The sequence below is a fragment of the Coregonus clupeaformis genome, unplaced genomic scaffold, assembly GCF_020615455.1.
Source record: "Coregonus clupeaformis isolate EN_2021a unplaced genomic scaffold, ASM2061545v1 scaf1837, whole genome shotgun sequence".
Taxonomy (NCBI): Eukaryota; Metazoa; Chordata; class Actinopteri; order Salmoniformes; family Salmonidae; genus Coregonus; species Coregonus clupeaformis.
Genome location: NW_025535291.1, coordinates 60,696 through 84,785, shown reverse-complemented (window position 1 = coordinate 84,785; position 24,090 = coordinate 60,696). Strand labels below are relative to the sequence as shown.

The 24,090-nt window shown below is 44.0% G+C and overlaps 1 protein-coding gene across 1 annotated transcript in view; it reads right to left on the bottom strand.

Moving 5' to 3' along the window:
* Positions 1-992: 992 nt before the first annotated feature.
* Positions 993-24,090, bottom strand: part of LOC121549204 (fibronectin type III domain-containing protein 4) — a gene marked incomplete at its 3' end in the record, with an annotated part of 61,560 nt that continues 38,462 nt past the window's right edge. Inside the window, exons 2-3 of the mRNA XM_045218830.1 lie at positions 12,419-12,534; positions 993-1,197 (exon numbers count right to left, since the gene is read on the bottom strand). Of these exons, the coding sequence (XP_045074765.1) occupies positions 993-1,197; positions 12,419-12,534 (321 nt within the window). The remainder of the gene's footprint in view (positions 1,198-12,418; positions 12,535-24,090) is intronic.

The following is a 24,090-nucleotide window of genomic DNA, read 5'->3' as shown; positions in this document are numbered from 1 at the left end:
TCTCATTCTACCTCAGTCTGTATCTATCTCATTCTACCTCAGTCTGTATCTATCTCATTTTACCTCAGTCTGTATCTATCTCATTCTACCTCAGTCTGTATCTACCTCATTCTACCTCAGTCTGTATCTATCTCATTCTACCTCAGTCTGTATCTACCTCATTCTACCTCAGTCTGTATCTATCTCATTCTACCTCAGTCTGTATCTATCTCATTCTACCTCAGTCAGTATCTACCTCATTCTACCTCAGTCTGTATCTATCTCATTCTACCTCAGTCAGTATCTACCTCATTATACATCAGTCTGTATCTACCTCATTCTGTATCTGCCTCATTGTGTATCTGCCTCATTCTACCTCAGTCTGTATCTACCTCATTCTACCTCAGTCTGTATCTATCTCATTCTACCTCAGTCTGTATCTATCTCATTCTACCTCAGTCTGTATCTATCTCATTCTACCTCAGTCTGTATCTACCTCATTCTACCTCAGTCTGTATCTATCTCATTCTACCTCAGTCTGTATCTACCTCATTCTACCTCAGTCTGTATCTATCTCATTCTACCTCAGTCTGTATCTACCTCATTCTACCTCAGTCTGTATCTACCTCATTCTACCTCAGTCTGTATCTATCTCATTCTACCTCAGTCTGTATCTACCTCATTCTACCTCAGTCTGTAACTATCTCATTCTACCTCAGTCTGTATCTACCTCATTCTACCTCAGTCTGTATCTATCTCATTCTACCTCAGTCTGTATCTACCTCATTCTACCTCAGTCTGTATCTACCTCTTTCTACCTCAGTCTGTATCTGCCTCATTCTGTATCTGCATGCAGAAACGCAACAACTTCACAAAGAGGCAGAGCGGATTAGGGTTACCTTGGCTGGAGCTGTTGGTGGGAAATGGTAAGGGTTAGGGGTCAGGGTTAGTGTAAATGTACCTTGGTTGGAGGGTTAGTGATAGGGCTAGGGGAAGGGTTAGTGTGACTGTACCTTGATTGGAGCTGTTGGAAAGGAAGCGGTCAGACTTCTTGAGGGTTCTGAAGTGGACCTTCTTGCTGGCCTGACTCTCTCCATACAGACCAATGGACTGGACCTGGATAATGTAGTCTGTCTCCTCGTCCAGATCCCACAGAACACAGGCCCTGCTGGTGGTGTTCACCTCCCTGATGAAGCGCTGGGTGTGGCCCTGCTGTCTCTGAAATATAAGACAGAGATATAGGGTATTCATATAAATCAAATCCAATTTTAATTGTCACATGATTCGTAAACAACAGTGAAATGCTGACTGACGGGTCATTTTACAACAATGCAGAGTTAAAGATAAAGGAAGAAAATTAACAATAAAATAGAAATAGTGACACGAGGAATAAATACACTGTGAATAACGAATAACAATAACAAGTCAAAAATAACATGGCTATATACAGGAAGTACCAGGTAATAACATGGCTATATACAGGAAGTACCAGGTAATAACATGGTTATATACAGGAAGTACCAGGTAATAACATGGTTATATACAGGAAGTACCAGGTAATAACATGGCTATATACAGGAAGTACCAGGTAATAACATGGTTATATACAGGAAGTACCAGTACTGAGATGATGTGCAGGGGTACCAGGTAATAACATGGCTATATACAGGGAGTACCAGTACTGAGTCAATGTGCAGGGGTACCAGGTAATAACATGGCTATATACAGGGAGTACCAGTACTGAGTCAATGTGCAGGGGTACCAGGTAATAACATGGCTATATACAGGGAGTACCAGTACTGAGTCAATGTGCAGGGGTACCAGGTAATAACATGGTTATATACAGGAAGTACCAGGTAATAACATGGTTATATACAGGAAGTACCAGGTAATAACATGGCTATATACAGGAAGTACCAGGTAATAACATGGTTATATACAGGAAGTACCAGTACTGAGATGATGTGCAGGGGTACCAGGTAATAACATGGCTATATACAGGGAGTACCAGTACTGAGTCAATGTGCAGGGGTACCAGGTAATAACATGGCTATATACAGGGAGTACCAGTACTGAGTCAATGTGCAGGGGTACCAGGTAATAACATGGCTATATACAGGGAGTACCAGTACTGAGACGATGTGCAGGAGTACGCGGTAATTGAGGTAGCTATGTACATATAGGTAGGGGTAAAGTGATTAGTCAACAGGATAGATAATAGACAGTAGCAGCAGTATACTGTAGGTAGGGGTAAAGTGACTAGACAACAGGATAGATAATAGACAGTAGCAGCAGTATACTGTAGGTAGGGGTAAAGGGACTAGACAACAGGATAGATAATAGACAGTAGCAGCAGTATAATGTAGGTAGGGGTAAAGTGACTAGGCAACAGGATAGATAATAGACAGTAGCAGCAGTATACTGTAGGTAGGGGTAAAGTGACTAGACAACAGGATAGATAATAGACAGTAGCAGCAGTATAATGTAGGTAGGGGTAAAGTGACTAGGCAACAGGATAGATAATAGACAGTAGCAGCAGTATACTGTAGGTAGGGGTAAAGTGACTAGACAACAGGATAGATAATAGACAGTAGCAGCAGTATACCGTAGGTAGGGGTAAAGTGACTAGGCAACAGGATAGATAATAGACAGTAGCAGCAGTATACTGTAGGTAGGGGTAAAGTGACTAGACAACAGGATAGATAATAGACAGTAGCAGCAGTATACCGTAGGTAGGGGTAAAGTGACTAGACAACAGGATAGATAATAGACAGTAGCAGCAGTATAATGTAGGTAGGGGTAAAGTGACTAGTCAACAGGATAGATAATAGACAGTAGCAGCAGTATACTGTAGGTAGGGGTAAAGTGACTAGACAACAGGATAGATAATAGACAGTAGCAGCAGTATACTGTAGGTAGGGGTAAAGTGACTAGACAACAGGATAGATAATAGACAGTAGCAGCAGTATACTGTAGGTAGGGGTAAAGTGACTAGACAACAGGATAGATAATAGACTGTGCTGTAGCGTATGTCAAAGTCCATCTGTGTTTTTTATTTTTTATTATTTAACCAGGCAAGTCAGTTAAGAACAAATTCTTATTGACAATGACGGCCTACCCCGGCCAAACCCGAACGACGCTGGGCCAATTGTGCGCCGCCCTATGGGACTCCCAATCACGGCCGGATTGTGATACAGCCTGGAATCGAACCAGGGGGTCTGTAGTGACGCCTCAAGCACTGAGATGCAGTGCCTTAGACCGCTGCGCCACTCGGTCTGTAGTGACGCCTCAAGCACTGAGATGCAGTGCCTTAGACCGCTGCGCCACTCGGTCTGTAGTGACGCCTCAAGCACTGAGATGCAGTGCCTTAGACCGCTGCGCCACTCGGTCTGTAGTGACGCCTCTAGCACTGAGATGCAGTGCCTTAGACCACTGCGCCACTCGGGAGTGTGTGTGTGTGTGAGAGAGTGGCGTCTGTATTCATGTGTGCGCACGTTATGTGTGTGTGGGCGTATGTAGTGTAGATGTGTGTGTTGGGGTGTCAGTGTAAGTATGTGCCAGCGTGTGTGAATAGAGTCAGTGCAAGAGAGTTAGTTCAAAAAAGGGTAAATGCAGGTAGTCTGGGTAGCCATTTGATTAGCTATTTAGCAGCCTTGTTTAGCTGTTCAGGGTCCTGCTGGTTGGTACACTGGTACCGTTTGCCGTGCGGTAGCAGAGACAACTGTCTATGGCTTGGGTGGCTGGAGTCTTTGACAATTATTTAGCCCTTCCTCTGACACCGCCTGGTATAGAGGTCCTGGATGGCAGGGAGCTCGGCCTTCCTCTGACACCGCCTGGTATAGTGGTCCTGGATAATAATAATAATAATAATAATATGCCATTTAGCAGACGCTTTTATCCAAAGCGACTTACAGTCATGCGTGCATACATTTTTTTTTTGTGTATGGGTGGTCCCGGGGATCGAACCCACTACCTTGGCGTTACAAGCGCCGTGCTCTACCAGCTGAGCTACAGCTGAGCTACAGTGGATGGCAGGGAGCTCGGCCTTCCTCTGACACCGCCTGGTATAGAGGTCCTGGATGGCAGGGAGCTCGGCCTTCCTCTGACACCGCCTGGTATAGAGGTCCTGGATGGCAGGGAGCTCGGCCTTCCTCTGACACCACCTGGTATAGAGGTCCTGGATGGCAGGGAGCTCGGCCCCAGTGATGTACTGGGCCGTACTCACCACCCTCTGTAGCACCTTGCGGTCGGGTGCCTTGCAGTTGCCGTAACAAGGCGGTGATGCAGCTAGTCAAGATACTCTCAGTCAAGCTGTAGAACTTTTTGAGGATCTGAGGGCCCATGTCAAATATTTTCAGCCTCCTGAGGGGGAAGAGGTGCTGTCTTGCCCTCTTCACAACTATGTGGGTGTGTGTGGACCTTGTTAATTCCTTAGTGATGTAGACACAGAGGAACTTGAAGATCTCGACCCGCTCCACTACAGCTCCATCGATGTGGATGGGGGCGTGCTTGCCCCTCCGTTTCCTGTAGTTCAAGATCAGATTTGTCTTTTTGACGTTGAGGGAGAGGCTGATGTTCTGGCACCACACTGCCAGGTCTCTGACTTCCTCCCTAGAGGCTGACTCATTGTCATCGGTGATCAGGCCTACCACCGTTGTGTATTCAGCAAACTTGATGATGGTGTTGGAGTCGTGCACGGCACCCAGTCTTACAGCCCTGTGGGGCCCTCGAGTTGATGGTCAGTGTGGCAGATGTGTTGTTGCCTACCCTCACCGCCTGGGGGCGGCCCGTCAGGAAGTCCTGGATCCAGTTGCAAAGGGAGGTGTTTAGTCCCAGGGTCCTGAGCTTGGTGATGAGCTTGGAAGGGACTATACTGTTGAATGCTGAGCTGTAGTCAATGAACAGCATTCTTGCATAGGTATTCCTTTTGTCCAGGGCAGTGTTAAGTGTGATAGAGAGAGTATCATCTGTGGAACTGTTGGGGAGGTATGCGAATTGGAGTGGGTCCAGGGTGTCTGGGATGATGCTGTTGATGTGAGCCGTGACCAGCCTTTCAAAGGATTTTATGGCTATAGATGTGAGCGCTACGGGGCGATAGTCATTTAAACAAGTTACCTTGGCTTTCGTGGGCATGGGGACTATGGTGGTCTGCTTGAAACAAGTTGGTATTACAGACCGTGTCAGGAATAGTTTGAAAATGGATGTGAAGACACTTGCCAGCTGGTCAGTGCATGCTCTGAGTACGCATCCTGGTTTCCATTTTGCCTGCGACCTTGCGAATGTTAACCTGTTTAAAGCTCTTACTCACAATGGCTACGGAGAGCGAGATCACACAACTGGTGCTCTCATGCATGGTTCAGTGTTGCTTGCCTCGAAGCGAGCATAGAAGGCATTTAGCTCGTCTGGTAGGCACGCGTCGCTGGGCAGCTCGCAGCTGTGTTTCCCTTTGTAATCCGTGATAGTTTGCAAGCCCTGCTACATCCATCGAGCGTCAGAGCCGGCGTAGTATGATTCGATCTTAGTCCTATATTGACGCTTTGCCTGTTTGATGTCTCGTCTGAGGTCCTAGCGGGATTTCTTATAAGTGTCCGGATTAGCGTCCTGCTCCTTGAAAGCAGCAGCTCTAGCCTTTAGCTCAGTGCGGATGCTGCCTGTAATCCATGGCTTCTGGTTGGGGTACGTACATACAGTCACTCTGGGGACGACGTCGTCGATGTACTTATTAATGAAATAGATCACTGATGTGGGAAACTCCTCAATGCTATCGGTGGAATCCCAGAACATATTCCAATCTGTGCTAGCAAAACAGTCCTGTAGTTTGAATCCGCTTCATCGGACCACTTCCGTATTGAGCATGTCACTGGTACTTCCTGTTTGAGTTTCTGCTTCTAAGCAAGAAGCAGGAGGATAGAGTTATGGTCTGATTTGTCAAAGGGAGGGCGAGGGAGGGCTGTGTATGCATTTCTGTGTGTGGAATAAAGGTGATCTAGAGATTTGTCACCTCTGGTGGCACAGGTGACGTGCTGGTAAAAATGAGGTGAAATAGATTTCAGTTTCCCTGCATTAAAATCACCGGCCACGAGAAACGCCGCCTTTCAATGTGCATTTTCTTGTTTCCTTGTGGCCCAATACAGCTCGTTGAGTGCGGTCTTAGTGCCAGCATCGGGTTGTTGTGGTAAATAGACAGCTACGAAAAATATAGATGAAAACTGATATTAAGGGGTATTGTATGTAGGCCAGTGACCAAAAAATCTACATTTCATCCATTTCAAATTCAGGCTGTAACACAGCAAAATGTAGAAAAATCAAGAGGTGTGAATACTTTCTAAAGCACTGTATATGGCTGGATGGAGGGTTGATGCCACAGCACACAGGCCATACTGGTGGTGTTCATCTCCCTGATGAAGGGTTAGGTTTGGCCCTGCTGCTTCTGAGCTATAGAACAGAGTTATAGGATATTTATTATTATATATTATAAAAACAAAGGGCCCTAACCCTACCTCTGAGGTAGGACAGAGCTCAAATCAAATCAACGTTTATCTGTCGCGGACACAGTTTATCAGATGTTATAGCGGGTGCAGCGAAATGCTTGTGTTAGTAGCTCCTAACAGTGTGTCACATATACGCTGGGAGTCAGGAAGCAGGTGCAGAAGGTGAGTTTAATAATGAAGAATGCAGATAAACAAAACATGAGAAGCGTACAGAACGTGAATGAAAACAAACCAATACTGCCTGATGACTGAGGCTACTGAGGGCTAAATAAAGGGAAGGTCATCAAGGTGATGGTGAAGTCCAGGTGTGGGTAATGATGGAGAGCAGGTGTGTGTAATGATGGAGAGCAGGTGTGTGTAATGATGGAGAGCAGGTGTGTGTAATGATGGAGAGCAGGTGTGTGTAATGATGGGGAACAGGTGTGTGTAATGATGGGGAACAGGTGTGTGTAATGATGGAGACCAGGTGTGTGTAATGATGGAGACCAGGTGTGGGTAATGATGGGGAACAGGTGTGTGTAATGATGGTTACCAGGTGTGTGTAATGATGGGGAACAGGTGTGTGTAATGATGGGGAACAGGTGTGTGTAATGATGGAGAGCAGGTGTGTGTAATGATGGAGAGCAGGTGTGTGTAATGATGGAGAGCAGGTGTGTGTAATGATGGGGAACAGGTGTGTGTAATGATGGGGAACAGGTGTGTGTAATGATGGAGACCAGGTGTGTGTAATGATGGAGACCAGGTGTGGGTAATGATGGGGAACAGGTGTGTGTAATGATGGGGAACATGTGTGTGTAATGATGGAGACCAGGTGTGGGTAATGATGGGGAGCAGGTGTGTGTAATGATGGTTGCCAGGTGTGGGTAATGATGGGGAGCAGGTGTGGGTAATGAAGATTGCCAGTGGTTAGTAGAACGGCGACGTCTAGTGCTGGAGCTGGGGACTAGGCGTGACACAGTGCAGTAAAAATGGAAACAAGAAATCAGGTATAAATGAGTATAAAATATATACAAAATATATATTGGGTATAAATGAGTATAAAATATATAAATATATATATATATATCGGGTATAAATGGGTTTAAAATATATCAGTATAAAATATATCAAAATATATATCATGTATAAACTGGTATAAAATATATGAGTATTAAATATACATAAAAATTATATTGGTTATAAAATATATGAGTATAAAATATAGAAAATATATATATATATATATTGGGTATAACAAAGATATAGGGTATACATGGATTTATTGGGAATAAAGTTTTGAGTTGAAGAGTTGAGTTGAGTGAAAATGATGCCTCAGACTTTTCTCAGAAACAGCTTGAAATTGGTTGGTGTGACCTTGAAAATGTAAATTAGACTCCCAGAATCCAAAATGCATGCCCTGTCCAACTCCCTGCTCTCTTTCTGCCCTCCCTGCTCCCTACTCGGCTTTGGACCAGATGTCTTGCGTTCACTGGTTTTATTGCCGAGCCTAACAGAGGACAGAGCAATCTGGCCACCCCTCAGAGCCTGGATCCTCTCTAGGTTTTCTTCCTAGGTTCCTGGCTTTCTAGGGAGTTTTTCCCTAGCCACCGTGCTTCTACATCTGCATTGCTTGCTGTTTGGGGTTTTAGGCTGGGTTTCTGTATACGCACTTTGTGACATCTGCTGATGTAAAAAGGCCTTTATAAATACGTTTGATTTGAATTTGATTTGATAAAGGAACTCTACATTTACATTTCATTTAGCAGACGCTCTTATCCAGAGCGACTTACAGGAGCATTTAGGGTTAAGTGCCTTGCTCAAGGGCACATCTCTACAGCTATTTTAAACAATGAATAATGCACACACACCAACCAATTACAAGAGATGTTCCTGAGATGAGTTCTATAATGAAAAGCCCATAGCTGTTTAGTTGTCACACAGAGCTCACTTGCTACATAATTCATTGGAATTCTATAAAACCTAAACAGGCAGGAGGCTGTGTATATCCCTTTTTTCAAAATCAGCATGCCTAGGTAGTTTCACTATTCTAACAGAGATGGGAAGTGGCTCTATGACAAAAGCGATTAAAACAGGCGATACAGGACAACCTTGTCTGGTTCCACGCTTTAACGAAAATGACGGTGATTTAATGCCGTTTGTATTAGACTGAAGGTGAGGTGTATAAGGGCCGGTTTTCCGAACACAAATAAATCCTGGACTAAAAAGTGCTGCAATGGAGAATCTCTTAGATCTCTTAACGTTTTAGTCCAGGACTAGGATTAATCTGTATCTGGGAAACCAGCCCTAAAGGACTCTACACACTATACGCAAACAGAGCGACTGCGCATCGCATATGGTCCGTTCCTAAAAATTCAGCCACACAAAAGTACACAGAACTACGCAAACGGACATCCGTCGCTCCGTTTGCTTAGATTATGTATAGCCCTTAAGAATTTTACTCATGGCATATAGTTGTAACCATCCTCAGCGGGGGAAACAACTAGATGCATTCAGTTTTGAGGGAGATGGAAGAGAACATGTGACTTCCACATTTGGATGTTTACCAGTATTTCTGTGTTAACGAGGCAACACTCTATCTTAACTCCTCCTCCACATTTACTGGACTGGTTGAACAGTGCAGAAGAGAACCCTACCCCAACAAATGATTTTTTCTCGTCAGGAACTGAAAGAAGGAAACGCATCTCAGGCATTTATTTTACGTTAGGTTAGGTTGGAACCAAAAATACATTTATCCAATGTTGCAAACTCACATGCTACATCATTCATTGGAAGTACATAAAGTTAAACAAGTATGAGGGTGTTATTTTCCTAATATGCACAGAGTGTGGATAGAGATCAGTATTCATAGGTAGTTCCACTTTTCTAAGCATTCTAAGCATTCTAAGCATTCTAAGCATTCTAAGCATTCTAAGCATTCTCAAAGCTAATCAACCAGAAAATTGCTCTCTGGCAGCTGAGGATATTAACCCTGGAACCGTATATTTCTTCACAAATCAAACATGGTGAGCTTTATTTTAGATTCTTAGTTTGGGGGGCCTTGGGGGGAGTCAAACTTTCCTTCATGGTAATTTATATTAGCATGTGAACCAAGCCTTTCGGTAATGCTGAGAAAACCAAACAGTGGAAAATTAAAGGCCAGGCTTACAGACATCTTTATTCACCACATCAGACATTTGGAGCCAAGTGTTGGAGCCAAGTGCCTAAACAGGCTATACAATATGTCCAGAACTGTGCTGCACATGTCCTCACCCACACCTCTCCCCCCGCGGGCACATCACTCCAGGACTGTTCAACCTCCAATGGCTCCCCATATGCTCACGCATCAGGTACAGAATCCTGGTTCACACCTACCAAGCTATCCACAACTCTGGACCCCAAGTACCTGTCTGACCTCATTCTACCCTCCCCTCCCGCCCCACACGCACACTTCACTCATCCAGGCCCATCACCCTTCAGCAGCCCCACAGCTGACTAAAAACTATGGGCGACAGGGCTTTCAGTTGTGCGTCTCCGTGGCTGTGGAACGCACTCCCAGACACTGTTAGGGCTGCCGAGTCTCTGTCCTCCTTTTAAGGCACAGCTCAAGACCTTGCTGTTCAGAAAACCTTTCATGGACCTCTGCAAATTCTGTTCTCATGTCCTCCAGATTTGACGACACCTGTATATAGCTTTGATTGTTGTCTGTGTTCTACAGTGCATTCAGAAAGTATTCAGACCCCTTGACTTCCTCCACAATTTGTTATGTTACAGCCTCATTCTAAAATGGATTAAATTGTCCCCCCCCTCATCAATCTACACACAATAACCCATAATGACAAAGCAAACACAGGGTTTTAGAAATGTTTGCTAATTTATAAAAATAAAAAATAAAATAAAAATATCACATTTACATAAGTATTCAGACCTTTTACTCATTACTTTGTTGAAACACCTTTGGCAGCGATTACAGCCTCGATAATTCTTGGGTATGACGCTACAAGCTTGGCACACCTGTATTTGGGGAGTTTCTCCCAATCTTCTCTGCAGATCATCTCAAACTCTGTCAGGTTGGATGGGGAGCGTCGCTGCACAGCTATTTTCAGGTCTCTCCAGAGATGTTTGATCGTGTTCATGTCCGGGCTCTGGCTGGGCCACTCAAGGACATTCAGAGACTTGTCCCGAAGCCACTCCTGTGTTGTCTTGGCTGTGTGCTTAGGATCATTGTCCTGTTGGAAGGTGAACCTTCGCCCCAGTCTGAGGTCCTGAGCGCTCTGGAGCAGGTTTTCATCAAGGATCTTGCTGTACTTCGCTCCGTTCATATTTCCCTCGATCCTGACTAGTCTCCCAGTCCCCGTCGCTGAAAAACATTCCCACAGCATGATGCTGCCACCACCATGCTTCACCGTAGGGATGGTGCCAGGTTTCCTCCAGACGTGACACTTGGCATTCAGGCCAAAGAGTTCAATCGTGGTTTCATCACACCAGAGAATCTTGTTTCTCATGGTCTGAGAGTCCTTTAGGTGCCTTTTGGCAAACTCCAAGTGGGCTGTCATGTGCCTTTTACTGAGGAGTGGCTTCCGTCTGGCCACTCTACCATAAAGGCCTTATTGGTGGAGTGCTGCAGAGATGGTTGTCCTTCTGGAAGGTTCTACCATTTCCACAGAAGAACTCTGGAGCTCTGTCAGAGTGACCATTGGGTTTTTGGTCACCTCCCTGACCAAGGCCCTTTTCCCCAGTTTGGCCGGGCGGCCAGCTCTAGGAAGAGTGTTGGTGGTTCCAAACTTCTTCCATTTAAGAAGGATGGAGGCCACTGTGTTCTTGGGGACCTTCAATGCTGTAGAAATTGTTTGGTACCCTTCCCCAGATTCATGCCTCGACACAATCCTGTCTTGGAGCTCTATGTACAATTATTTCGACCTTATGGCTTGTTTTTTTGCTCTGACATGCACTGTCAACTGTGGGACCTTATATAGACAGGTGTGTGCCTTTCCAAATCATGTCCAATCAATTGAATTTACCACAGGTGGACTCCAATCAAGTTGCAGAAACATCTCAAGGATGATCAATGGAAACAAGATGCATCTGAGCTAAATTTCGAGTCTCATAGCAAAGGGTCAGAATACTTATGTAAATAAGGTATTTATGTTTTAGTTTTTTTATAAATTAGCAAACATTTCTAAAATTCTGTTTTCGCTTTGTCATTATGGGGTATTGTGTGTAGATAGCTGAGGAAAATAAATATTTAAAGCAATTTTAGAAAAAGGCTTATGACGTAACAAAATGTGGAAAGGGAAAGGGGTCTGAATACTTTCCGAATGCACTGTATGTTCTGTGTTTTAGATTGTTTAAATTATTATTATTATTATTATTATTATTATTATTATTATTATTATTTAGCACAGTATCAGATATTTAACACATCAGATATTTAGCACATTACCAGTATTCACTCAGCAAACAAAACCTCTACAACAATAACATTTACTGAATAAACACATTTACAGTGGAATTCACTCAGAACACTAACCCTATACCAAGATGTCATACACCCATTACATTTGTATGTTTTGTTAACAGGAATGTAATCTCTGGTGGACAGACTATGTCAACATAAATGGTACTGTTGATCTGTCACGATACAAAGGGATGCGTGAGATAATAAAGCAGCATTATTTCTGGTTATTTGGACAAATCACGATTTCAACAGGTGTTAGTATCTTTCGAATTTCGGAAGGGGAGGGCCATAGACTCGCCAATAACTTGCAAAGAGAGGGGGGCGGAGCTCTTCGTTCCGGTTCCAATCCTCATTCTATCTCTTCTCTTAACATGTATGGACCCAGAACTTAATCTAGCATTTTGACCAATTACGCAACACTTTATTTCTGGGTTAACTGAGATGAACAGGAATGAAAGGAGACAATAATTGTAGGTGAGTAGTTAGGGTACATAATAACCCTAGAACACGTCACCTGCTGTGATATGGAGAAGCCGATGACGACGTCACCCTCAGGTACCTCCCAGGAGACGGTGGCGGAGTCGGCCCTCAGGTGCATCACAGACACGTTCACGGGAGCAGGAGGGCGGTCTGAGGAGAGAGAGAAACAAGGCCATCTCAGGGGTGAGTAACAAGTCTCTCAAACTGAACGGATTCAATCATTTGTATCGAAGGTGGTGAACCATCGGCCTCCTGTGCACTACAATAATATATTTGGCTGCTTAGCTTCAGAATGTGTTAGGCCGCTTAGCTTCAGAATGTGTTAGGCCGCTTAGCTTCAGAATGTGTTAGGCCGCTTAGCTTCAGAATGTGTTAGATCGCTTAGCTTCAGAATGTGTTAGACCGCTTAACTTCAGGATGTGTAAGGCCGCTTAGCTTCAGAATGTGTTAGACCGCTTAGCTTCAGAATGTGTTAGGCCGCTTAGCTTCAGAATGTGTTAGACCGCTTAGCTTAGAATGTGTTAGACCGCTTAGCTTCAGAATGTGTTAGACCGCTTAGCTTCAGAATGTGTTAGACCGCTTACCTTCAGAATGTGTTAGACCGCTTAACTTCAGGATGTGTAAGGCCGCTTAGCTTCAGAATGTGTTAGACCGCTTAGCTTCAGGATGTGTTAGACCGCTTAGCTTCAGAATGTGTTAGACTGCTTTAGCTTAGAATGTGTTAGGCCGCTTAGCTTCAGAATGCGTTAGACCGCTTTAGCTTCAGAATGTGTTAGGCCGCTTAGCTTCAGAATGTGTTAGACCACTTAGCTTAGAATGTGTTAGACCGCTTAGCTTCAGAATGTGTTAGACCGCTTACCTTCAGAATGTGTTAGACCGCTTAGCTTCAGGATGTGTAAGGCCGCTTAGCTTAAAATGTGTTAGGCCACTTAGCTTAAAATGTGTTAGGCCACTTAGCTTCAGAATGTGTTAGGCCGCTCAGCTTCAGAATGTGTTAGGCCGCTTACCTTCAGAATGTGTTAGGCCGCTTAGCTTCAGAATGTTTTAGACCGCTTAGCTTCAGAATGCGTTAGGCCGCTTAGCTTCAGAATGTGTTAGACCGCTTAGCTTCAGATTGTGTTAGGCCGCTTAGCTTCAGAATGTTTTAGACCGCTTAGCTTCAGAATGCGTTAGGCCGCTTAGCTTCAGGATGTGTAAGGCCGCTTAGCTTCAGAATGTGTTAGACCGCTTAGCTTCAGAATGTGTTAGGCCGCTTAGCTTCAGAATGTGTTAGACCGCTTAGCTTAGAATGTGTTAGACCGCTTAGCTTCAGAATGTGTTAGACCGCTTAGCTTCAGAATGTGTTAGACCGCTTACCTTCAGAATGTGTTAGACCGCTTAACTTCAGGATGTGTAAGGCCGCTTAGCTTCAGAATGTGTTAGACCGCTTAGCTTCAGGATGTGTTAGACCGCTTAGCTTCAGAATGTGTTAGACTGCTTAGCTTAGAATGTGTTAGGCCGCTTAGCTTCAGAATGCGTTAGACCGCTTAGCTTCAGAATGTGTTAGGCCGCTTAGCTTCAGAATGTGTTAGACCACTTAGCTTAGAATGTGTTAGACCGCTTAGCTTCAGAATGTGTTAGACCGCTTACCTTCAGAATGTGTTAGACCGCTTAGCTTCAGGATGTGTAAGGCCGCTTAGCTTAAAATGTGTTAGGCCACTTAGCTTAAAATGTGTTAGGCCACTTAGCTTCAGAATGTGTTAGGCCGCTCAGCTTCAGAATGTGTTAGGCCGCTTACCTTCAGAATGTGTTAGGCCGCTTAGCTTCAGAATGTTTTAGACCGCTTAGCTTCAGAATGCGTTAGGCCGCTAGCTTCAGAATGTGTTAGACCGCTTAGCTTCAGATTGTGTTAGGCCGCTTAGCTTCAGAATGTTTTAGACCGCTTAGCTTCAGAATGCGTTAGGCCGCTTAGCTTCAGAATGTGTTAGGCCGCTTAGCTTCAGAATGTTTTAGACCGCTTAGCTTCAGAATGCGTTAGGCCGCTTAGCTTCAGAATGTGTTAGGCCACTTAGCTTCAGAATGTGTTAGGCCGCTTAGCTTCAGAATGTTTTAGACCGCTTAGCTTCAGAATGCGTAAGGCCGCTTAGCTTAAAATGTGTTAGACCGCTTAGCTTCAGGATATGTTAGACCACTTAGATTCTAAGACTTCAGGTTTACTCATCACAGGAAAATTCACAAAACTCTCTAACCCATTCACCCAACTCTGCAACCCATTCACCAAACTCTCTAACCCATTCACCAAACTCTCTAACCCATTCACCGAACTCTCTAACCCATTCACCAAACTCTCTAACCCATTCACTAAACTTTCTAACCCATTCACCAAACTCTCTAACCCATTCATCAAACTCTCTAACCCATTCACCAAACTCTCTAACCCATTCACCAAACTCTCTAACCCATTCACCAAACTCTCTAACCACCATTCACCAAACTCTCTAACCCATTCACCAAACTCTCTAACCCATTCACCAAACTCTCTAACCCATTCACCAAACTCTCTAACCCATTCACCAAACTCTCTAACCACCATTCACCAAACTCTCTAACCCATTCACCAAACTCTCTAACCCATTCACCAAACTCTAACCCATTCACCAAACTCTCTAACCCATTCACCAAACTCTCTAACCCATTCACCAAACTCTCTAACCACCATTCACCAAACTCTCTAACCCATTCACCAAACTCTCTAACCCATTCACCAAACTCTAACCCATTCACCAAACTCTCTAACCCATTCATCAAACTCTCTAACCCATTCACCAAACTCTCTAACCCATTCACCCAACTCTGCAACCCATTCACCAAACTCTCTAACCCATTCACCAAACTTTCTAACCCATTCACCAAACTCTCTAACCCATTCATCAAACTCTCTAACCCATTCACCAAACTCTCTAACCCATTCACCAAACTCTCTAACCCATTCACCAAACTCTCTAACAACCATTCACCAAACTCTCTAACCCATTCACCAAACTCTCTAACCCATTCACCAAACTCTCTAATCCATTCACCAAACTCTCTAACCCATTCATCAAACTCTCTAACCCATTCACTAAACTTTCTAACCCATTCACCAAACTCTCTAACCCATTCATCAAACTCTCTAACCCATTCACCAAACTCTCTAACCCATTCACCAAACTCTCTAACCCATTCACCAAACTCTCTAACCACCATTCACCAAACTCTCTAACCCATTCACCAAACTCTCTAACCCATTCACCAAACTCTCTAACCCATTCACCAAACTCTCTAACCCATTCACCAAACTCTCTAACCACCATTCACCAAACTCTCTAACCCATTCACCAAACTCTCTAACCCATTCACCAAACTCTAACCCATTCACCAAACTCTCTAACCCATTCACCAAACTCTCTAACCCATTCACCAAACTCTCTAACCACCATTCACCAAACTCTCTAACCCATTCACCAAACTCTCTAACCCATTCACCAAACTCTAACCCATTCACCAAACTCTCTAACCCATTCATCAAACTCTCTAACCCATTCACCAAACTCTCTAACCCATTACCCAACTCTGCAACCCATTCACCAAACTCTCTAACCCATTCACCAAACTTTCTAACCCATTCACCAAACTCTCTAACCCATTCACCAAACTCTCTAACCCATTCACCAAACTCTCTAACAACCATTCACCAAACTCTCTAACAACCATTCACCAAACTCTCTAACCCATTCACCAAACTCTCTAACCCATTCACCAAACTCTCTAATCCATTCACCAAACTCTCTAACCCATTCACCAAACTCTCTAACCCATTCATCAAACTCTCTAACCCATTCACCGAACTCTCTAACCCATTCACCAAACTCTCTAACCCATTCACCAAACTCTGTAACCATTCACCAAACTCTCTAACCCATTCACCAAACTCTCTAACCCATTCACCAAACTCTAACCCATTCACCAAACTCTCTAACCCATTCACCAAACTCTCTAACCCATTCACCAAACTCTCTAACCACCATTCACCAAACTCTCTAACCCATTCACCAAACTCTCTAACCCATTCCCCAAACTCTAACCCATTCACCAAACTCTCTAACCCATTCAATCAATCAATCAATTTTATTTTATATAGCCCTTCTTACATCAGCTAATATCTCGAAGTGCTGTACAGAAACCCAGCCTAAAACCCCAAACAGCTAGTAATGCAGGTGTAGAAGCACGGTGGCTAGGAAAAACTCCCTAGAAAGGCGAAAGCCTAGGGAAGAAACCTAGAGAGGAACCAGGCTATGAGGGGTGGCCAGTCCTCTTCTGGCTGTGCCGGGTGGAGATTATAACAGAACCATGCCAAGATGTTCAAAAATGTTCATAAGTGACAAGCATGGTCAAATAATAATCAGGGAATAAATCTCAGTTGGCTTTTCATAGCCGATCATTAAGAGTTGAAAACAGCAGGTCTGGGACAGGTAGGGGTTCCATAACCGCAGGCAGAACAGTTGAAACTGGAATAGCAGCAAGGCCAGGCGGACTGGGGACAGCAAGGAGTCACCACGGCCGGTAGTCCCGACAGTATGGTCCTAGGGCTCAGGTCTCTCAGTTGGCTTTTCATAGCCGATCATTAAAGAGTTGAAAACAGCAGGTCTGGGACAGGTAGGGGTTTCGTAGCCGCAGGCAGAACAGTTGAAACTGGAATAGCAGCAAGGCCAGGCGGACTGGGGACAGCAAGGTGTCATCATGCCCGGTAGTCCTGACGTATGGTCCTAGGGCTCAGGTTCTCAGAGAGAAAGAGAGAACGAGAGAATTAGAGAGAGCATACTTAAATTCACACAGGACACTGGATAAGACAGGAGAAGTACTCCAGGTATAACCAACTAACCCCAGCCCCCGACACATAAACTTACTGCAGCATAAATACTGGAGGCTGAGACAGGAGCGGTCCGAGACACTGTGGCCCCATCCGAAGAAACCGCGGACAGGGCCAAACAGGAAGGATATAACCCCACCCACTCCGCCAAAGCACAGCCCCGCACCACTAGAGGGATATCCCCAACCACCAACTTACAATCCTGAGACAAGGCCGAGTATAGCCCACAGAGGTCTCCACCACAGCACAAACCAAGGGGGGCGCCAACCCAGACAGGAAGATCACGTCAGTAACTCAACCCACTCAAGTGACGCACCCCCTCCCAGGGACGGCATGAAAGAGCACCAGCAAGCCAGTGACTCAGCCCCTGCAACAGGGTTAGAGGCAGAGAACCCCAGTGGAGAGGGGAACCGGCCCGGCAGAGACAGCAAGGGCTGTTCGTTGCTCCAGCCTTTCCGTTCACCTTCACACTCCTGGGCCAGACTACACTCAATCATATGACCTACTGAAGAGATAAGTCTTCAGTAAAGACTTAAAGGTTGAGACCGAGTCTGCGTCTCTCACATGGGTAGGCAGACTGTTCCATAAAAATGGAGATCTATAGGAGAAAGCCCTGCCTCCCGCTGTTTGCTTAGAAATTCTAGGGACAATTAGGAGGCCTGCGTCTTGTGACCGTAGCGCACGTATTGGTATGTACGGCAGGACCAACTCGGAAAGATAGGTAGGAGCAAGCCCATGTAACGCTTTATAGGTTAACAGTAAAACCTTGAAATCAGCCCTTGCCTTAACAGGAAGCCAGTGTAGGGAAGCTAGCACTGAGTAATATGATCAAATTTCTTGGTTCTAGTCAGGATTCTAGCAGCCGTATTTAGCACTAACTGAAGTTTATTTAGTGCTTTATCCGGTAGCCGGAAAATAGAGCATTGCAGTAGTCTAACCTAGAAGTAACAAATGCATGGATTAATTTTTCTGCATCATTTTTTTTTCTGATTTTTGCAATGTTACGTAGATGGAAAAAAGCTGTCCTTGAAACAGTCTTGATATGTTCGTCAAAAGAGAGATCAGGGTCAAGAGTAACACCGAGGTCCTTCACAGTTTTATTTGAGACGACTTTACAACCATCTAGATGAATTGTCAGATTTAACAGAAGATCTCTTTGTTTCTTGGGACCTAGAACAAGCATCTCTGTTTTGTCCGAGTTTAAAAGTAAAAAGTTTTCAGCCATCCACTTCCTTATGTCTGAAACACAGGCTTCTAGCGAGGGCAATTTTGGGGCTTCACCATGTTTCATTGAAATGTACAGCTGTGTGTCATCCGCATAGCAGTGAAAGTTAACATTATGTTTTCGAATAACATCCCCAAGAGGTAAAATATATAGTGAAAACAATAACAAAAACAATTCAATTCACCAAACTCTCTAACCCATTCACCAAACTCTCTAACCACCATTCACCAAACTCTCTAACCCATTCACCAAACTCTCTAACCCATTCACCAAACTCTAACCCATTCACCAATCTCTCTAACCCATTCACCAAACTCTAACCCATTCACCAAACTCTCTAACCCATTCACCAAACTCTCTAACCCATTCACCAAACTATCTACCCACCATTCACCAAACTCTCTAACCCATTCACCAAACTCTCTAACCCATTCACCAAACTCTCTAACCACCATTCACCAAACTCTCTAACCACCATTCACCAAACTCTCTAACCCATTCACCAAACTCTCTAACCCATTCACCAAACTCTAACCCATTCACCAAACTCTCTAACCCATTCACCAAACTCTCTAACCCATTCACCAAACTCTCTAACCCATTCACCAAACTCTCTAACCCATTCACCAAACTCTCTAACCCATTCACCAAACTCTAACCCATTCACCAAACTCTCTAACCCATTCACCAAAATCTCTAACCACCATTCACCAAACTCTCTAACCCATTCACCAAACTCTCTAACCCATTCACCAAACTCTCTAACCCATTCACCAAACTCTCTAACCCATTCACCAAACTCTAACCCATTCACCAAACTCTCTAACCCATTCACCAAACTCTCTAACCCATTCACCAAACTATCTAACCCATTCACCAAACTCTCTAACCCATTCACCAAACTCTCTAACCCATTCACCAAACGATCTAACCCATTCACCAAACTCTCTAACCACCATTCACCAAACTCTCTAACCCATTCACCAAACTCTCTAACCCATTCACCAAACTCTAATCCATTCACCAAACTCTCTAACCCATTCACCAAACTCTCTAACCACCATTCACCAAACTCTCTAACCCATTCACCAAACTCTCTAACCCATTCACCAAACTCTAACCCATTCACCAAACTCTCTAACCCATTCACCAAACTCTAAGCCATTCACCAAACTCTCTAACCCATTCACCAAACTCTCTAACCCATTCACCAAACTCTCTAACAACCATTCACCAAACTCTCTAACCCATTCACCAAACTCTCTAACCCATTCACCAAACTCTCTAATCCATTCACCAAACTCTCTAACCCATTCATCAAACTCTCTAACCCATTCACCGAACTCTCTAACCCATTCACCAAACTCTCTAACCCATTCACCAAACTCTCTAACCCATTCACCAAACTCTCTAACCCATTCACCAAACTATCTACCCACCATTCACCAAACTCTCTAACCCATTCACCAAACTCTCTAACCCATTCACCAAACTCTCTAACCACCATTCACCAAACTCTCTAACCACCATTCACCAAACTCTCTAACCCATTCACCAAACTCTCTAACCCATTCACCAAACTCTAACCCATTCACCAAACTCTCTAACCCATTCACCAAACTCTAACCCATTCACCAAACTCTCTAACCCATTCACCAAACTCTCTAACCCATTCACCAAACTATCTAACCCATTCACCAAACTCTAACCCATTCACCAAACTCTCTAACCCATTCACCAAACGATCTAACCCATTCACCAAACTCTCTAACCACCATTCACCAAACTCTCTAACCCATTCACCAAACTCTCTAACACATTCACCAAACTCTAATCCATTCACCAAACTCTCTAACCCATTCACCAAACTCTCTAACCACCATTCACCAAACTCTCTAACCCATTCACCAAACTCTCTAACCCATTCACCAAACTCTAACCCATTCACCAAACTCTCTAACCCATTCACCAAACTCTAAGCCATTCACCAAACTCTCTAACCCATTCACCAAACTCTCTAACCCATTCACCAAACTCTCTAACCCATTCACCAAACTCTAACCCATTCACCAAACTCTCTAACCCATTCACCAAACTCTCTAACCACCATTCACCAAACTCTCTAACCCATTCACCAAACTCTCTAACCCATTCACCAAACTCTCTAACCCATTCACCAAACTCTCTAACCCATTCACCAAACTCTAACCCATTCACCAAACTCTCTAACCCATTCACCAAACTCTCTAACCCATTCACCAAACTATCTAACCCATTCACCAAACTCTAACCCATTCACCAAACTCTCTAACCCATTCACCAAACGATCTAACCCATTCACCAAACTCTCTAACCACCATTCACCAAACTCTCTAACCCATTCACCAAACTCTCTAACCCATTCACCAAACTCTAATCCATTCACCAAACTCTCTAACCCATTCACCAAACTCTCTAACCACCATTCACCAAACTTTCTAACCCATTCACCAAACTCTCTAACCCATTCACCAAACTCTAACCCATTCACCAAACTCTCTACCCCATTCACCAAACTCTAAGCCATTCACCAAACTCTCTAACCCATTCACCAAACTCTCTAACCCATTCACCAAACTCTCTAACATCCATTCACCAAACTCTAACAAATTCACCAAACTCTCTAACCCATTCACCAAACTCTCTAATCCATTCACCAAACTCTCTAACCCATTCATCAAACTCTCTAACCCATTCACCAAACTCTCTAACCCATTCACCAAACTCTCTAACCCATTCACCAAACTCTGTAACCATTCACCAAACTCTCTAACCCATTCACCAAACTCTCTAACCCATTCACCAAACTCTAACCCATTCACCAAACTCTCTAACCCATTCACCAAACTCTCTAACCCATTCACCAAACTCTCTAACCACCATTCACCAAACTCTCTAACCCATTCACCAAACTCTCTAACCCATTCACCAAACTCTAACCCATTCACCAAACTCTCTAACCCATTCACCAAACTCTCTAACCCATTCACCAAACTCTCTAACCACCATTCACCAAACTCTCTAACCCATTCACCAAACTCTCTAACCCATTCACCAAACTCTCTAACCACCATTCACCAAACTCTCTAACCCATTCACCAAACTCTCTAACCCATTCACCAAACTCTAACCCATTCACCAAACTCTCTAACCCATTCACCAAACTCTAACCCATTCACCAAACTCTCTAACCCATTCACCAAACTCTCTAACCCATTCACCAAACGATCTACCCACCATTCACCAAACTCTCTAACCCATTCACCAAACTCTCTAACCCATTCACCAAACTCTCTAACCACCATTCACCAAACTCTCTAACCCATTCACCAAACTCTCTAACCCATTCACCAAACTCTCTAACCCATTCACCAAACTCTCTAACCCATTCACCAAACTCCTAACCCATTCACCAAACTCTCTAACCCATTCACCAAACTCTCTAACCCATTCACCAAACTATCTAACCCATTCACCAAACTCTAACCCATTCACCAAACTCTCTAACCCATTCACCAAACGATCTAACCCATTCACCAAACTATCTAACCACCATTCACCAAACTCTCTAACCCATTCACCAAACTCTCTAACCCATTCACCAAACTCTAATCCATTCACCAAACTCTCTAACCCATTCACCAAACTCTCTAACCACCATTCACCAAACTCTCTAACCCATTCACCAAACTCTCTAACCCATTCACCAAACTCTAACCCATTCACCAAACTCTCTACCCCATTCACCAAACTCTAAGCCATTCACCAAACTCTCTAACCCATTCACCAAACTCTCTAACCCATTCACCAAACTCTCTAACATCCATTCACCAAACTCTCTAACAAATTCACCAAACTCTCTAACCCATTCACCAAACTCTCTAATCCATTCACCAAACTCTCTAACCCATTCATCAAACTCTCTAACCCATTCACCAAACTCTCTAACCCATTCACCAAACTCTCTAACCCATTCACCAAACTCTGTAACCATTCACCAAACTCTCTAACCCATTCACCAAACTCTCTAACCCATTCACCAAACTCTAACCCATTCACCAAACTCTCTAACCCATTCACCAAACTCTCTAACCCATTCACCAAACTCTCTAACCACCATTCACCAAACTCTCTAACCCATTCACCAAACTCTCTAACCCATTCCCCAAACTCTAACCCATTCACCAAACTCTCTAACCCATTCACCAAACTCTCTAACCCATTCACCAAACTCTCTAACCACCATTCACCAAACTCTCTAACCCATTCACCAAACTCTCTAACCCATTCACCAAATCTCTAACCCATTCACCAAACTCTCTAACCCATTCACCAAACTCTCTAACCCATTCACCAAACTCTCTAACCCATTCACCAAACTCTCTAACCCATTCACCAAACTATCTACCCACCATTCACCAAACTCTCTAACCCATTCACCAAACTCTCAACCCATTCACCAAACTCTCTAACCACCATTCACCAAACTCTCTAACCACCATTCACCAAACTCTAACCCATTCACCAAACTCTCTAACCCATTCACCAAACTCTAACCCATTCACCAAACTCTCTAACCCATTCACCAAACTCTCTAACCCATTCACCAAACTCTCTAACCCATTCACCAAACTCTCTAACCCATTCACCAAACTCTCTAACCCATTCACCAAACTCTCTAACCCATTCACCAAACTCTCTAACCCATTCACCAAACTCTCTAACCACCATTCACCAAACTCTCTAACCCATTCACCAAACTCTCTAACCCATTCACCAAACTCTCTAACCCATTCACCAAACTCTCTAACCCATTCACCAAACTCTAACCCATTCACCAAACTCTCTAACCCATTCACCAAACTCTCTAACCCATTCACCAAACTATCTAACCCATTCACCAAACTCTAACCCATTCACCAAACTCTCTAACCCATTCACCAAACGATCTAACCCATTCACCAAACTCTCTAACCACCATTCGCCAAACTCTCTAACCCATTCACCAAACTCTCTAACCCATTCACCAAACTCTAATCCATTCACCAAACTCTCTAACCCATTCACCAAACTCTCTAACCACCATTCACCAAACTCTCTAACCCATTCACCAAACTCTCTAACCCATTCACCAAACTCTAACCCATTCACCAAACTCTCTAACCCATTCACCAAACTCTAAGCCATTCACCAAACTCTCTAACCCATTCACCAAACTCTCTAACCCATTCACCAAACTCTCTAACCACCATTCACCAAACTCTCTAACCCATTCACCAAACTCTCTAACCCATTCACCAAACTCTCTAACCCATTCACCAAACTCTCTAACCCATTCACCAAACTCTCTAACCCATTCACCAAACTCTCCAACCCATTCACCAAACTCTCTAACCCATTCACCAAACTCTAACCCATTCACCAAACTCTAACCCATTCACCAAACTCTCTAACCCATTCACCAAACGATCTAACCCATTCACCAAACTCTCTAATCCATTCACCAAACTCTCTAACCCATTCATCAAACTCTCTAACCCATTCACCGAACTCT